Source organism: Capricornis sumatraensis, chromosome 20 (genome assembly GCF_032405125.1).
Source record: "Capricornis sumatraensis isolate serow.1 chromosome 20, serow.2, whole genome shotgun sequence".
NCBI classification, from domain to species: domain Eukaryota; kingdom Metazoa; phylum Chordata; class Mammalia; order Artiodactyla; family Bovidae; genus Capricornis; species Capricornis sumatraensis.
This window is the reverse complement of record NC_091088.1, coordinates 60,167,316-60,179,577: the sequence shown is the minus strand read 5'-3', so window position 1 is coordinate 60,179,577 and position 12,262 is coordinate 60,167,316. Positions and strand designations below refer to the sequence as shown.

The 12,262-nt window shown below is 45.5% G+C and overlaps 1 protein-coding gene across 1 annotated transcript; it reads right to left on the bottom strand.

Annotated features, from left to right (window-relative positions):
* Positions 1 to 1,216: 1,216 nt before the first annotated feature.
* On the bottom strand, positions 1,217 to 11,642 carry ELSPBP1 (epididymal sperm binding protein 1). The gene is made up of 6 exons (XM_068993454.1): positions 11,584 to 11,642; positions 11,095 to 11,183; positions 5,716 to 5,853; positions 3,686 to 3,832; positions 2,480 to 2,638; positions 1,217 to 1,374 (listed from the first exon to the last, which is right to left on the bottom strand). The coding sequence occupies exons 2-6, from the start codon at positions 11,162 to 11,164 to the stop codon at positions 1,217 to 1,219; spliced, it is 672 nt and encodes a 223-aa protein (XP_068849555.1). The 5' UTR covers positions 11,165 to 11,183; positions 11,584 to 11,642.
* Positions 11,643 to 12,262: the final 620 nt, after the last annotated feature.

Below are 12,262 nucleotides of genomic sequence, written 5' to 3'. Positions count from 1 at the left end.
TGTTAAGATGGGGACTTCTCAGGTGGTGTAGTGGCAAGGAACCCACCTGCCAGTGCAGGAGACATAGGTTCCATCCCTGGGTTGGGAAGATCCCCTGGAGAAGGAAATGGCAACCCACTTCAGTATTCTTGCTGGGAAATCCCATGGACAGAGGAACCTGGCAGGCTACAGTTCATGGGGTCGCAAAGAGTCGGACACGACTTGGCGACCAAACAACAATATCAACAACTGTTAAGATGGTCGAGTCCCAAACCGACTTCTTCGCCTTTCCTCTGTACATGGAAGATAATTTGCACCATCAAACTAAATTTCAGGAAGAGTCACTGATTTCGATTCTATAACCCACGTGCAATCACAAGGATAAATACTGCTGGAATCACCAGGATGGTCACATATCTGATGAGATGGCTTCTGTTTACTTTCAAATTCCAGAATTACAGTGTGACAAGGTCAGGTCCAGAGAGAATTGTTATAGGCTTTAGAATATGGAAGCTGGAAGGAAAAGAATAGGGAAAAGGAAGGATGAGGTTGGTCCTGTGGAGACAGTTGATGATGTATGTGCTGAGGTTGGGGAGAGGGTGAGAGGTGAATCCAAACTTTTCCTTGGTTAGCTACTCAGTGAAGCAGGTAAGGGACCAACAACAAGGTTTCTGGGGACGTGTGTGTGTGTGTGTGTGTGTGTATGTACTCAGTCACAAAGTCACATCTGACTCTTTGCAACCCCATGGAGCATAGTCCACCAGGCTCCTCTGTCCATGAGATTTCCCAGGCAAGCATACTGGAGTGGGTTGCCATTTCCTTCTCCACAGGATCTTCCCAACCCAGGGATTGAACCTGTGTCTCCTGCATTGGCAGGCGGATTCTTTACTGCTGAGTCATCAGGGGGACCAGAGAGGTCTTGGTTATCTCCTTTCAAGTTTGTCCCTTCATTTAAAGTCTCAACTCACAAAATTCCACTTTCTGAATTTTTCACACCCAAAGCCTCCCAGACCTAAAATTTGGAATGACACCTTTCTGGTTCTGAAATCATTCGCTCGCCTCCTCACCCTGCTCCTCTGCTTTTCAGAGACATCCCGATTTCTTCTTGTCTTCTACTTTGGGAAGCTGTCCCAGCCTCCCCCACCCCCGCTAAGTTCACCTTTTCTCTGAGAAATAGAACTCGTCTTGCTGGAAAACTCAGCAAATCACGCTGGAAGGAAAAGAGCTCACCTTTGCATCAGCAGTACACCCAAGTACGGTCCCGGTCATAATTGTAAGAGGTTGCACACCATAAAAGGTTCTCCTTTGATCCTTTATTGGTGCAGTTAAAATAATTCTTGTTTTTGTAGTTGAACGGGAAGTGGCAAGGGAAGCCAGGAACCAAAGAGGAAATTCCTAGGGAGGAAATGGAGATAAGACGGTGGTTACTCCTGTGTCTTTATGCTACAGTGAAGGCTTCATCCTTACTTAAGCTTGCGTTGTTTGAGCTCTGCTCAGAGGCTCCTGCCGAAGGGGTGATGTGTTGTTGTTCAGTTGCTAAGCTGTGTCGGACTCTTTTGTAACCCCGTGGACTGTAGCCCGCCAGGCTCTTCTGTCCATGGGATTCTCCAGGCAAGAATACTGGAGTGGGTTGCCATTTCCTCTTCCAGGGGACCTTCCTGTCCCAGGGATGGAATCTGAGTCTCCTGGACCCCTGCATTGGCAGGCAGATTTTTTTTTTACCACTGCACCACCTGGGAAGCCCAACTTGTTCAAGAGAGAGCCCAGTCATCTCTATCCGGTAGACAAGATAAACTCAAAGATTTGATTGTTTTTAGATGTTAATGGATCTTGTATCTAATTTAGCAATCTCGCTTCAGCTTGGCATTCTTTTCTTCACTGACTATGTACAGTCAACCCTCAGTAGTCACAGGTTCTCTGAGGATTCAAATATTCCACTTGAGGAATGCAATATCTAGTTGGTGAATCTGTGGCTCCAGAACCCACAAATACTGAGGTTGGGAAGATGACCTGGAGAAAGGATAAGCTACCCACTCCAGTATCTTGCCTGGAGAATTCTATGGACAGAGGAGCCTGGCAGGCTACAGTCCATGGGATTGCAAAGAGTCAGACACGACTGAGCAGCTTTCACTTTCAACTCTTCTACATCATTTGATATAAAGGACTTGAGCATCAATGGATGCTTCTTGTAAGTCCTTTGAATTGGCTTCACCATCTTTCCAGCTCCATTAGTAACAGATTTTTCAAAACCTTATCATACAGCATACTCGTCATTTGAGTGTTGGGTATTTAATGTTTCACAAATTTTATATTGGCCCCTTTCACTTGGATCTTAAGGAGACCACATTTTTGCCTGTCACATTATGGCATTCTTTATGCCATTTGTTCATCAGATCTCTGAGGGTCCGGCACACAGTAGGGCTGGGATAGGCGTTTGGTGAGTGAATGAATGAAGGCCTCCCCCCACCCCGTGCCCGCCCAGCCCCCTTCCCCATAGTACTGGTGTCTGCGCAAAGACTCCACTTCCCGTCCTTATCCATGTTCTCCGTGGTTGGACACCAGAGCTTGTTGTTTTCATCCTCAAGGCATTCAGAGATCACATTATTTCTGTAGGTGGCAGGGAAGATGCAGGGCTTGCTGAAAGAGTTTCCCCCGTACTCTGAAAATAATGATGGAAATGAACAAAATTAGAACCTTATGTTCCCAGGTGGCGCTAGTGGTTGAAAAAAAAGAAGAAGAAGAAAAAAAACCCGCCTCCCAATGCAGGAGACATAAGAGATTCGAATTCAATCTCTGGGTCGGGAAGATCCCTTGGAGGAGGGCATGGCAACCCACTCCAGTATTCTTGCCTGGAGAATCCCATGGGCAGAGGCGCCTGGAGGGCCACAGTCCATAGGGTTGCAAAGAGTCAAACAGGACTGAAGCGACTTAGCACACACATCCAGAATCTTATGTAGGAATAAGTGTACTCGTAGATAGGTACCTTCCTTGTATGCATTTTCATCTCTACAGGCAACAGTGCTTCGTGAGAAGGTAAAAAGGCACAGGCTTTAGAGTCAAAGGGACTTGAATTCAAATTTTAACTCTGACGTCACCTTGGGCCATCATTTTATTGGGACCATTTACTGAATAGTGGGGAAAAATAGCATCTGGTACAGCTTCCATGGGAAGATTCAGTGGGTTATTATATAGAGAGCTTCTGGATCAGGGTCTAACACAGAGAAGGCACTAGAATGAATGGAGGTTGTTATTCAGTTAAGAGTAGGCCTAGAAGTAAGAGCGAACGGTAAGGCGCTTTGAAATGCAGTTTGGGTGTGGCATTGGGTGAAACTCATCATTGTCGATTCTAGAAATAGAACTCCTTGAAAACCAGTCTCAGAACTACAGCCCATGGATTTGGTCCTCAGCACAAGTGGTTTTTCACGCTGGCCTTGGGGACTTGTAAGGCAGGAGACCCTGCACGGATCCCTGGGTCGGGAAGATCCCCTGGAGAAGGAAACGGCAACCCGCTCCAGTATTCTTGCCTGGAGGAGCCCATGGACAGAGGAGCCAGGCGGGCCATAGCTCACGAGGTGACAAGGAGTCGGACACGCCTGAGCGACGGAGCGCGCGTGCCCACTGCCTGGTGCCCATGGCCTCGAGAGAGTCATTGCTGGCCGCCGTCCCCTCCCCCACCAAACACACCCTCCTTGCGGCAGCGCCTCACCGTTGGTTTCGCAGTATTTCCACTGCTGCTTCTCATCAAAGCTGGAAGTCACTGAGCACCACTGCCTTCCGAATAAACTGCCATCCGTGATGCAGCCATTATGGGGCTTTCCCCGGTAGATGAAGGGAAAGACACAGCGTGGGTAATCTGCGCAGAAGGAAGTCCATGAGTGCTGTGACCTTGCGCTGGTCATTCACTTTTGGCTGCAAGACTCACAATATCTTAGTTCCCCAACCAGGGATCGAACCTGTGCCCCCTGCATTGGAAGTGCGGAGTCCTAATCGCTGGACCACCAGGGAAGACCCTGGGGACCTCTTTTCCAGAATTAACTTGTAAGTTTCCAGTTCAGTTTCAACCGGTTGATCCTGATTTGTTTGCACCGCGGAGGACTTTGCACCAGAGGCAGTGCAGGCTCAGCTTGTTTTTAGTCACTTTGCTTTATTGCGCTCCGCAGAGATTGCATTTTTCACAGGTTGAAGGTGTGTGGCAACCCTGCCTTGAACAAGTCTGTCGGTGCCATTTTCCCAATAGCGTTGGCTCACTGTGTGTCTCTGTGTTACTTTTTGGTAATTCTCCCAATATGCCACACTTTGAAATTATTATTGTATTTGTTATGGTGGATCAGTGATTTCTTTTTTTTCTTATTATTATATAGGCTTAGTTGCTCTGAGGTATGTGGGATCTTCCAGGACCAGGTATCAAACCCATGTCTCCTGCATGAGCAGGTGGATTCTTTACCACTGAGCCACCAGGGAAACCCAATTAATGATCTTTGATGTGGTGAATGTAATTATTTTGAGGCACCATGAAACACATAACCTATGGATAAGAAGTTGCTTCTAACGGACAAGAAAAGGAAGTATTTTCCTGAGATGAAAACTACTCCTGGTGAAGATGCTGTGAAGAGTGTTAACACAACAAAAGATACGGAATACTATATGAAGTTAGTTGATAAAGCATCAGCAGGGTTTGAGAGGACTGACTCCACTTTTGAAAGACATTCTACTATAGGTAAAATGCTATCAAACAGCACTGCAGGCTACAGAGAAATTGTTCATGAAAGGATGCGTTCATAGATACCGCAAACCTCTTTGTTGTCTTAAGAAACTGCCAGCCACCCCAACCTTCAGCACCCACTACCCTGATCAGCCAGCAACCATCAACATCAAGGTAACATCTTTTGCTCCACCAGCAAAAAGATTGCAACTCACTGAAGATTCAGAGGATGGTTAGCATTTTTGAGCAATGAGATAGTTTTTAAATTAAGGGTATGTAATTTTTTTAAAGACATACAATGCCATTGCACATTTAGACTGCAGTACGGTGTGACATATCGTTTAAATGTCCTGGGAAAGCAAAAAAAAATTCATATGACTCACGTTATTGCAATATTTGCAGTGTTTCCCTGCTGTTAACTGTATGTTTGTTTTCTGTGTCTGTGGGTCGTTTCTATCTTATAAGTAAGTCCATTTGTATCATTTTCTAGATGTCACTTATAAATGACACCACGAGATACTTGTCTTTCTCTGATTTACTTAGTGTGATAATCTCCAGGTCCATCCACGTTGCTGCAAATGGCATTATTTCATTCCTTTTAATGATGGAGTAATATTCCATTGTGTGTGCATGCGTGTGTGTGTGTGTGCGTGCACGCGTGTGTATATCTCACATCATCTTTATCGATTCATCTGTCGATGGACATTTAGTTTGCTTCCATGTCTTGGAAAGCACTATTTTTAACACCATTATCTTTTCTCTTTTTTTTTTTTTTTTGCCATGTCATGTGGCTTGTGGAATCTTAGTTTCCTGACCAAGGATTGAACCTGGGCCCTCGGCAGTGAAAGTGCCGAGTCCTAACCACTAGACCGCCGGGAAGCTCCTCACTCTATGATCCTTAGCATTATTACCCATTATTAACACTCCGTGTTTGGTCTGCCAGAAACAAGATCACATTGTCCACGCCCGCGCATGCTCTTTTGTAGTCCATCTGCTGAAGGCGCCTGCCGACCGGACGGCATGGCGCCACTCACCTTCCGTCAAGCAGTGTCTCCACCGTCCGTCGTAAACGGCTGTGGTCGCACACCAAGGGGATATGCTATTGGCTCTGGTGCAGGAGAAGTAAGTAGAACCCTTGTAGGTGAAGGGAAAGATGCATGAATCTTTCTTATCTGAAGGACAGATGGACAAAGTAGGGGATTAGTCCCAAAGAAGGAGCCAAGGATGACACTCTGTCTGCTTCATATGATGGCCTGAAGTCTGCAGGTATAGCCTTTGCATCTAATTTCCTAATGACATACAAGAACATTTCCAGCTTATGTTTGGACCCAGAGTAGTAGGGATGAGTTTCACCAACAATGAAGGCAACCAAGATATGTCTCCAAACCAGCATGGCTACCACACATGTCACACAAGACACTTTTGGTGAGGGGGTTCCCTGGGGGTCCTGTAGGTAAGACTTCATGTTCCAATGCAGGGGATGTAGGTTCACTGGTGTGGGGGTTCGATCCTTGGTTGAGGAGCTAAGATCTCACATGCCTGGCAGCCCATATATATATATATATATATATAAAACACAGAGTCAATATTGTAACATATTCAATAAAGACTTTAAAAAAAAAAATGGTCCGAGTCAAAAAATCTTTGAAAAAAGATTTGGTAAATTACAAGATTCCATCAGGTCATGAAAAGACACACATGAAATAATTTTGAATCTCAGACTAAAAAACATTTTGTTTTCCAATGCTTTTTCCATCCTGATGACATAAAAGAAAAAGCTTCAATTTAATGCCAGTATTTCGCTACCATATCTCTAATACTTAATAATCTCCCTTTTTAACAAAAAAAAAAAAAAAGAGAGAGAGAGCAGGACTCGGGCTCAAAACCCTATTAGGACAATAGTATCTGGTAGAATTTAATAACAGGCTTTTGCTCTCATAGTATTTATTTTTATTGGTACTTCCTATTTATGTCAAGTAGCAGTGCTTTTATAGATTACAGGGCTGATGCTAACAATTTGTTTAAAATAAATGTATTCAGGAAGAGTAAGCACGTTGAAAGAAAAATGTTGAGTACAGAATACTTTAGATGGCATGCAGGTGGTGGCGGGTATGGAGGGGGTGAACTTGAATGAGTAAAGTTTAGGAAGCACAACTCTCGACCTTTCTATCCTTCTGTACCAAGATGGGGACTTTATCTTTTACACCAGGTATACTCAGAACCTAGAAGAGGGACTTGATCATAGCAGATGCTCAAAAAATAACTGACAGAATAAAATTAATTTGGGAAACACCACGTGAAATAGTGTTAAACAGGTTTCTTCAGTGATGGGGTTCATCACAAAAGTTCATATGCAAATGAGGATTGAATTAACAAGAGTGAAACAGAGTATATCGAGTTGTCCTTTAAATTTTTTTCCCCATTACTCAATAGTGCTAGCGATGAGTAGTCCCTGAAACACATTTTAAGAAATGCTGTTCTGGGACTTCCCTGGTGGTCCAATGGTTAAGACTTTGCCTTCTAACATGGGGGGTGCAGGTTCGATCCCTGGTCGGGAAGTTAAGAGCCCACATGCCTCGAGGCCAAAAAAAAGAAAAAAGAAACATAAAGCAGAAATAATATTGTAACAAATTCAATAAAGACTTTAAAATGATCCACATCCAAAAAAAAAAAAAAAACCACCTTATAAAAATGAAATGCTAGGCTAACCCAATTCTTCGTTTCATAGAGAAGGAAATGAGGACCCATACAAGGGGTGATTTAAAGTTAATACCTTTTTTTTTTTTTTTTGAGCAGAACTAGTAGAGTGACTGGAGAAGGCAGTGGCACCCACTCCAGTACTCTTGCCTGGAAAATCACATGGATGGAGGAGCCTGGTAGGCTGCAGTCCATGGGGTTGCCAACAGCTGGATATGACTGAGTGACTTCACTTTCACTTTTCACTCTCATGCATTGGAGAAGGAAATGGCAACCCACTCCAGTGTTCTTGCCTGGAGAATCCCCAGGACGGGGGAGCCTGGTGGGCTGCCATCTATGGGGTCCCACAGAGTCGGACACGATTGAAGTGACTTAGCAGCAGTAGAATGACAGTGGGCTTCCCTGGTGGCTCAGTGGTAAGGAATCCACCTGCTAATGCAGGAGACATGGGTTCAATCCCTGCTCTGGTAAGATTCCCTAGAGAAGGAAATGGCAACCCACTCCAGTATTCTTGTTTGGGAAATACCATGGACAGAGGACCCTGGCAGGCTACAGTCCATGAGGTCACAAAGAGTCGGACACAACTTAGTGACTGAACAACAATGATTAAAATGAGAACTTGGATTTTTTTTTTTTCAGCAGGATCAGAACGGCCCTTGCTCTCATTATGCTGTCTCCTCCACATTCCTCTTTCCCTTCCTCAAAGATATAATGATGGGTTACTATGAGTGAGATGCTCGGATAGGTCACTATGAGTGAGATGCTCGGATAGGTCACTATGAGTGAGATGCTCGGATAGGTCACTATGAGTGAGATGCTCTGATAGGTTATGTGTGTGCACACACATATGTGCATGCATGTGTGTGCAGGTATGTACATGCCTGTCTTCCTGCATGTGTGTGCTTGTGTGTTAGCTCATGTTACAAAGATGGTGAGGCAAAGCTTCCATATATTCGCCAAACCCAGCTTCCTTCTCTTTCTGAGCTCATAGCTAGAATCCATTTTGCTATCTCTCTCTCTTTAAAGATTTTTTGATGTGGCCCATGTTTTTTACAGTCTTTATTGAATTTGTTATTGTATTGCTTCCGTTTTATGTTTTGGTTTTGTGGCTGAAAAGCATGTGGGATCTTAGCACCCCGATCAGGGATCAAACCCATACCCCCTAATCACCGAACTGCTGGAGAAGGGTCTGCAGCTTCTCTTACAGTTAGCTGGGGCCATGGACTAAGTTATGACTCATAAAATGTGGATTAAAATGATGTTATCATTTCCTGGCTCAACAAAAAAAATTTCCAATCAACCCTCCACACTTCTTTGTTTCTCTGTCTGCCAGCTGGGCATAGAATGGTGGATCTCAATGGAGAAGGGGCAATTATGACCTCCCCCACTCCAGGGGACATCAGACAATGTTTGGAGACGTTTCTGGTTGTTACAAGAGGGAGAGGGAGGAACTGGTAGCTGTGCTACTGGTAGCTACTGGGTAGAAGCCCAGGATACTGCTAAACATCTTCTTAAAATGCATCATTGTCTTATGCTGTGTGTTTATTGCTATGCGTGGACTTTCTCTAGCTGTGGCGAGTGGGGGCCACTCTCTAGTTGTGGTGACGGGCTTCTCATCATGGTGGCTTCTCTTATTGCAGAGCAGGGGCTCTAGGGTGAGAGGGCTTCAGTTGTTGTGGTGTAAACGGACTTAGTTGTTCCCTGGCATGTGGAATCTTCCCGGACTAGGAATTGAACCGGTGTCCCCTGCACCAGTAGGCTGATTCTTAACCACCGGACCATGGTAAGGATATTGTTGTTTAGTTGCTAAGTCTTGTCCGACTCTTTGCGACCCCATGCACTGAAGCCCGGCAGGCTCCTCTGTCCATGGGATTCTCCAGGCAAGAATACTGGAGTGGGTTGTCATTCCCTTCTCCAGGGGATATTCCCCACCCAGGGATTGAACCCACATCTCCTGCATGGCAGGCAGAAACTACTCAACAAAAGTTAATTGTCATCATCATCAATGATTGTCCTCACCCAGGAACACCCCTGAGTATACAGGATGCTGGTGGTGGTGGGGAGGGCAGGCTGGTACCCTGCGTACATAGAACTAAGTTTATCCTTGGGAGCTGTTAGCAAAAATCAACACTAATAGATACTATTAGCCATCTGTAAAGTAGTCCAGCAGATGGTCTAATCTTCTTAACTGGGTTAAAACCCTCCATAATCCGAGACTTGCTGACCTCTCTGTTCTCACTCTGCGATCAACATTCCCTTGACCTTCCTCCATGTTCTTTGTCTTTGGAGTTTTGCTCATGTCCTTCATCCTGCCCAGAACGACTTTGCTCTCTGCTGCTCATTCCTCAAGACCTGGTTCAGCCTGGATTAACACGCTTGCTTGCTCTTATAATACTCTGGGCCAATCTTGGTAAGTGTACTTACCATTTTTCAAAAACTTTTTATTTCATATTGTTATATCCAACTAACAATGTTGTGGGAGATTCAGGTGGACAGCAAAGGAACTCAGACATCCATATACATGTATCCACTCTCCCCCAAACTCCCCTCCCCGCATGAGCCGAGTTCCCTGTGCTTTGCAGTAGGTCCCTGTGGGTGAAGCATCTTAAATAGAGCAGTGCCATACTCACCAGTTTTTAAGATAATATTATCAGTTTATGTCTCTCTCACTTCCATTCATCGTAAACACTCTGAGTGTAGGGTGTGAGTTTTGTTTACTGTTATGTTTCTGGACCAAAGCACAAATCCAGGCACTTCGGAGTCACTCAACATACATGTAATGAAAGGACTTCCCCGGTGGTCCAGTGGCTAAGATTCCACCCTTCCAGTGCAAGGGGTCCAGGGTTCGATCCCTGCTGGGCAACTAGAGCCCACAGGCTGCAATTCAGAGTTCACTTGCTATAACTGAAAGATCCCGAGTGCTGTGACTAAGATCTGTCACAGCCAAATAAATATAATAATGTGTATTGAATAAATTAATCTATAGACATGTGCATGTGGGGTCTTCCTGGACCAGGAGTTGAACCTGTGTCTCCTGCACTGGCAGGCAGATTCTTTACCATTGAGCCAAAAAGGAAGCCCTACAATTTTTTTTTTTTTTTTTAATGAGTATAAAGGGAATGTTCAAGTAAGGGATTCTGCGCTTTCAGGGTACTGGAATCATAGAGCGCCCCCCCTTTATATGAAAATATTTATATCCCCCTTACCATGCGCTGATTCCCCTGGTGGCTCAGATGGTAAAGAGTCTGCCTGCAATGCGGGAGGCCCGGGTTTGATCCCTGGATCGGGAAGATCCCCTGAGGAAGGAAATGGCAACCCACTCCAGCATTCTTGCCTGGGAAATGCCATGGATGGAGGAGTCTGGTGGGCTACAGTCCGTGGGGTCACAGAGAGTCGGACACGACTGAGCGACCTCACTACCCTGTGCTGAGCCTATGAAAGATGCTCGTGTCTGTTATTTTCTTTATGCTTCAACATCGTCCCATGACGTGAATGCCATTTTTCCTCTTTCAAGGCTGAGGACTGACTTCAGAGAGGTTACAGGGCATGACCAAGGTCACGCAGAGAAAAAGCGGCAGAGCCAGGGGCCACACCCGCCGTCGGTCTGAGATTTCTACTAGGCTACCTTCTCCCTGCTTGGACCCAGTCCTCTTTACTTCATTCATCCTTTCCAGGTCCCACCCCCCCCCCCCCCCACTGCCTCCCAGTATACTCACTTCCGGTTGTTTCGTAGGAGTAGAGTAGGAAGGCCATCCACCCCAGCAGGTAACTGGGCCGTCCATTCATCTCGGCTGGCTTCTTCTTTCTGGATTGAAGGAAGACAAAAATTTGGCTCTCACGGGTTTCCTTCCTCTTCCACTAACTCCCAGGTTTGATGTCACGCAGGCTATTTTCCCTCTATCCCCAGGGGGTAAGAAAAAATGGCTTATTCTTACAAAGTGAAAAGTGAAAGCGTTAGTCATTCAGTCGTGCCCAACTCTTTGTGATCCCATAAACTGTAGCCCACCAGGCTCCTCCGTCCATGGGATTCTTCAGGCAAGAATACTGGAGTGGGTAGCCATTCCCTTCTCCAGGGGATCTTCCCGACCCAGGGATCGAACCCAGGTCTCCCGCATTGCAGACAGATATATACATATACAGATTCTGTCGTTATAGAGGGGAGCGTGTGATGGAAAGGAAAGATGAAGCATTTGTTGAGCGCTTACTGTATTCCAGGCTAGATGCTCAACATTCCTGTTGCCACGAGGTTCTCATGCCCCACACCCATCTCCTCGGCTGGCTATTAAAAGTTCCTTAACAGTAGTAAGCAAGCATTTCTATCCCTGTCAATCACAATTTCTACTGGCTCTGGTTGCCTCTATGCCATTTCCTCAATGACATAAAAATACGCCATTCTCAGCAGAAACGACACTGCCGGTCTTAGCCTTGGCAGGCTGGGTTTCCTTTGAGGCTACTATTGCCATGTCTGCCACTGGCTCCCAGTTACTGGGTGCCTCTCGTATGCTAGGTGTTCTCGGCTTTGTATCCATTTTACTCCTTCTAGCAAGCGGAGGAGCCAGCATGGTGATCATCTCCATTTTGCAGAAGGAGACTGGAATTTGGGAGGTTGCATAACTTATCCAAAGACTACAGATGGTAAGGGACAGATAGCAGGTTCAACGGCTGTCAGTATTCTTCCCAGTCTCGTGAGTTATTCCCCCAAGAGTAAACTTTTGCTCTTCCCATCTCCTCCCTACATCCTATCAGTCATCAAACCCAGGTGATTCTACTTTTTGAATAGCTCCTGTGTCCACCCCTCTCTCTCTGTCCCTACCGTTACTGATCACAGTCTGGGTTTTACTTCCTCTCTCCTGAACACGTCTTGTGTTCCCCTTGATGATACAC